General features: G+C 32.8%; 1 protein-coding gene across 1 annotated transcript; it reads right to left on the reverse strand.

Moving 5' to 3' along the window:
- Positions 1 to 737: 737 nt before the first annotated feature.
- Positions 738 to 2,197, reverse strand: LOC21394435 (zinc finger protein CONSTANS-LIKE 6). Its single transcript, XM_024167587.1, has 3 exons — positions 1,619 to 2,197; positions 1,052 to 1,201; positions 738 to 921 (listed from the first exon to the last, which is right to left on the reverse strand). The coding sequence occupies exons 1-3, from the start codon at positions 2,141 to 2,143 to the stop codon at positions 895 to 897; spliced, it is 702 nt and encodes a 233-aa protein (XP_024023355.1). The 5' UTR covers positions 2,144 to 2,197; the 3' UTR covers positions 738 to 894.
- Between the last annotated feature and the right edge of the window lie 2,718 nt (positions 2,198 to 4,915).

Below are 4,915 nucleotides of genomic sequence, written 5' to 3' on the forward strand. Positions count from 1 at the left end.
TTGGTGAATATCGATCATGTTATATGATCAGCATCCTGATATAATATCTAGCAGAGTTTCAGCTGAGTACAGAAAATGACACTATACAATATAAAGAGGCCCATAAACGAAAAGAACAATGATGATGATGAGTGAGGACCACAAGACATATAGACAAATATTGTGGCCTGTTTATTCCATATTGCATGATTTAGCAATTGGTTGAAAGTTGACCGTTAGATTACTCATGATGCAACTTACATGTGAACCTATCGATGATTTTCATGTCACAACTTACATGTGATCTTTCGAGTAGAATTGAATAAGATCTTTTTTTTATTCTATTGATGGACCCTGAGATTTTCAAAATAATAAAGTGGATCACATCAACGATTCTTTTTTTATTCGGAGAAAAAAAAAAAAAAAAAAAAAAAAAAAAAAAATTTTTTTTTTTTTTGGGAAAAAAAAAAAAAAAAAAAAAAAAAAAAAAAAACTTACATGTGAGTGTCACTGTGCGACTCCACAATACTGCACAATATTGCCATAGAAAGGCCACGCCGTAGTATATATGAACAAGAGAGGCAATAATTCAAGAATGGACCTTCAAGTCTCACGACAAACACAATTCCATAACAAGTGCTCAGAATAAAAAACAATTTTTTTTTTAAAAAAAATTGGAGGGTTTCTCATATTGTTGATATCTTTTTTTTTTTTTTTTTTTTTTTTTTTTTTTTTTTTTTTTTTTTTACTAATCTCTTTTCCACAAAGTGTCTGTCGTTGTTAGCAGCTAGAGATATTTTTCATCAGAACACATATATTGCAAATTAGAAAAGTCGACGTACGGTCGGTGGAGAATGAGATATTTTGAGAGATATTTCTCATTATCCAATTTTAAGAAAATATCTATCCATCTTCTCATGAAACTCTCTTCACAAAACGACCCTGCAAAAACCAACCAAAGTAGTGGCATACATATTAATTTGAATTCCAAATTTAAATAATAATAGATAGCTAGAGAGAAATAATTATGAGATATCAGAAGTGGACAAGGGCCAAAAGAGAAAATAAAAACCTTGAGTCTTGGTCTTTTATCTGCATTGAGTTTGCGAACTTGATATCTTATCTTCTTCGAGAATAATCTAGTTTGGCGCTTCTCCTTGTACCTCAGAACACTTGCTTCCCTTCTTGTTTTCTCCTCTTCCATTACCGGCACCTCTCCCATCTGATGATCATTAAAAATACATAATAATTAATTAATTAATGATTCTACATGTTATTACTATAAGAAAGTTAATTAAAGAAAAAAATCAACCAACAATTAATGTCGCCGAGTGTGCGTTAAACATATGCTACACCTCGTGCTATTTTAAAATGCAAAAAGAAGGTGGCTGCAAGTATAATCTAACGGTAATTCCACATCATACTCTAATAGAAAATGTAGAGTTTGAATCCCTCCATCCCAAAATTAAAAAAAAAATGAAAAAAAAAACTAATTAAGAACTAAATATGTATATATATGTATGTGTTATGGAAGTACTGCATGACTACACTAGAGTACTATTCTTCAACAATTGGGAAGCACATGTGTAGAAGGAACTAACTAATAAGGAGAATATAATTAAGCTAACAATATACTAACATAATTACAGCCATTTGTTGCCATTGAAAGAGAATAATCATCCGCCCGAAGAGAACCACGATTAGACCAAGCATCCAAAACCTCTTGATAATTCAAATTCAGATTCAGTGAAACTCTCCTATAATCATCATCCCAAAATCCAACGTGCTCTTTCTTTACGTTAATAATTCCATTGTTGCTGTTATAGTAGCCTTCTTCTTCAAAGAAGCACTTTGTTATTTCCTTGTCAAATAGCTTCATGTCTCTCTCATCTTCTTCTTCTTCCTCCTCTTCCTGATACTCTTCGCCGTTGCGAAATTCATCCCAAATATCCGTGAACTCCCAATTGAGTTGACCCACATTAATATTCGTCTTTGTCAGCTTTTCTTCGTCTTCGCTTATGCCCAAAATGCGCTCCAAATCGTCCATAATATCAACCTCCTTATCAGCAACATTTTTGATGCCATTGAAGTGGGAAACTATATTGCTATCTGGGACTTGTTGTTCTTCCTTTTTGGGGCTTTTTAAGAATGAATTCAGACCCATCTTATCGCCGTCTGTGTCTTTCTTTCTCTCTTTCTTTTGCGTACTGAAAATGTACTATGTAATATGTTTATATGCATGGAAGTAATATAAGTAGATGAGTAGAGATATAATGGATATTTTCTTTCTTCCTTTCTTGGCTTTTCAAATTTTATTTATTAATATTTTGCCTGGTCTGTTTTATCCTACGTGGAGCCTTATCCTCTATCTATTGGCCGTTGGTTTATCTACCTTATTGTCATTGGTTGAAAAAATCCAGCTTGGAAAAAGGTGGTGGGGTCCATAAACAACCTTGTTACGTTTTTCTTATCCTGATTCCCCTTAGCTTATTAATTGTCTTTTTGCAAGTTATCTTTGTGTCTCACTGTGTCTTTCGACAAGCTAATATATATATGTACAGATTTGAGGTTTTCTGAATTTTCGCATCATGAACCACGTGATAAAAAGTAATAACAAAGCTGACGGGTTCTTGGCTTACTTTCTCTTCTATTTAATAGATAAAAACAGGGAAATTAAAATGATAGCATTATCAATCTTTGGATTAAGTGACGTATCCTAAATATTTTATTAGATATTTCACATTTAAAATAAATATGAGAGATTTCACATGTTATTTGGTGGGTAAACCATTTCGAAATTTTAGGCAATAAATTTACAAATTTTCATCAAATTTTACATATAAAATTAAAGTGAAAAAAATTTAGTTGGGATGCTTGTCTATCCTTAACTGTACGTGGCTTTACAACCCTGTTTGCATTTTATGCCTTTCTAGTGAGATTTGGTAAGTGAATTGCATGCATGCTTTCATAATTTCTCTTTAATCTCATTGTTTTTTTTATCTGATCTGCTTTATTTGTTTTTATCTAATGACTGACGTAATTAAACTAAAAAAAAAAAAAAAAGGTGAAAAGAATTAACATAAAGTGACGAGAAGTACTATAATTTTGGTTGATCCCTAAAGCCTAAAATAACGTGTGCGTGTGTGTGTACACACACACACACACACACATACATATATACAAATAAAATCAGCACCGTTGATTTTAATGATGATCAACTGTAGTCCTCATTTGAGCAGATATTCTCATAAAGCTACTCGCTATTATTTGAGCAGTAATGATAAACTAAAAACTAGCTAGGAGTGTTAACATCAGATGTAATATCAGATGTACATGTGTATAAATGACAATACACTTCACATTGATTTAGATGGGGCCGTAAACAGGTTGAGAATACAACAAATTAATGGTTAGAAATATGCTTTATATAATCTCAATTTTGGAAGAAGAGTTTGACGTAAACAACAATTTATATTTCAACTAACAATAACAATATAAATATCATACATACTAACTTCAGACTCAAAACTCTCGTGCCATCTTGTTTGACTGGAGTTACATATTATATAGGTATCTATTTATGTAAGAGATCAGAGTGATTATGTCATAATCTTCTTAATTTCAGGAAAGTCGCTGCTTCGGAAAGGCCTTTTTCAACATTAATTTTGTAGAAGCTCACACGTTAAAAGAAATGACAAAACTTAAAAATTTGACTGACTAGGTACTTATAATCAAGAAATTTACTTTTTCCAGGAAAAAAGATCAAGGTGTCTCCTGTAGAATGTGCATTCCTCCCACACATATTGCCCCAACAATAAAAAAGAATGGACAGCTTTTGCCTTCATTCATTTAATTACGGCCCCTTTATTAATTTATCAAATTAATTAATGTAATTGATGTCGTTTTTGTGGGCGTCCCTCACATCTCACGTGAAATTAGGTAAAAGTTCTACAGCCGTATCTTGTTGGTGTCGTCAGTTCTTTTCTAAGGCTAAGTAATTCACTACACTAACACACACATACACACACATAACTAACAGCTACATAACTTTATGGATATACACAAACACCTTTATAAATATATGTTAAATATTATATATTTTCATGTTTTATATGTGTGGTAGGATAAAAATTCCAAATCCTTATCCGAGTATTAGATGGGACTCACGTGTCATAAGTGAGGACATTTAATGATCAGAACAACTTTGTTCTTGTTGCCACATCAAACAAAGGTTGTCCTAGCTGCCACGTCGGACGAAGGTTCTTTTGGGAGCAGAATGTGAGTAAAGCAGAAAATGTATGAAGGCAGTCGATTGCTCCAAGTGATCGAGGGAAACAAGAAGTCGACTGCATCGGCAGTCGTAAGCAGAGATAGCTCGGAGGACGTTGAGGAGGTCGAGTCCACGTGGATTCAGAGAGATACAGGACATGTCCCGGGATTTGTGATTTGTAATTAAAATAAGCATAGTAAGCGGGGATGTAAGTGAGAAAATCTTACTGATTGACAGAAATCCCAACTAATTGAGGATATTATCCCAAAATATGGGGAAAATATCCTAAAATAAAATAAGGGGAATTACAGAGAGTGCAAGGGGGGTATATATGTAGAAAGGACAAGTCCAGAATAAGATTTTGTAATCTCATTCTTCTTAACATAGTGAATTTGTCTCTTTCTCACAGTAGACGTAGCTCTTGAACAAAAGGGTGAATCACTATAAATCTTTATGTTCTTTCTTTCTGATTGTTTTTTGATCTTTTCAAATCGTTTACTGAATCGTTAAAATTACGTTAATCATCTTTAAATTTAAATTAATTCTGTTGACGAATTTCTACTCTCAATCACATGTATTGAGTTAATTGCACCAAGCGATCTTATTAGATTCCTAGATGTTAATTGATGAAAGGTCGGTACGTACGTATAAGGAGATATGCTGAAA

This window comes from Morus notabilis, unplaced genomic scaffold (assembly GCF_000414095.1).
Source record: "Morus notabilis unplaced genomic scaffold, ASM41409v2 Scaffold1300, whole genome shotgun sequence".
Lineage (NCBI taxonomy): Eukaryota > Viridiplantae > Streptophyta > Magnoliopsida > Rosales > Moraceae > Morus > Morus notabilis.

Bases quoted from the DNA above. Each gene is read 5' to 3' on its own strand.
- LOC21394435 (XM_024167587.1), bottom strand. From the start codon at position 2,143: ATGGGTCTGAATTCATTCTTAAAAAGCCCCAAAAAGGAAGAACAACAA. The intron at 1,202-1,618 runs GTTAGTATATTG...AATGATCATCAG, and splicing joins CAACAAATGGCTGTAATTAT to ATGGGAGAGGTGCCGGTAAT. The intron at 922-1,051 runs GTTTTTATTTTC...TGGTTTTTGCAG, and splicing joins ATAAAAGACCAAGACTCAAG to GGTCGTTTTGTGAAGAGAGT.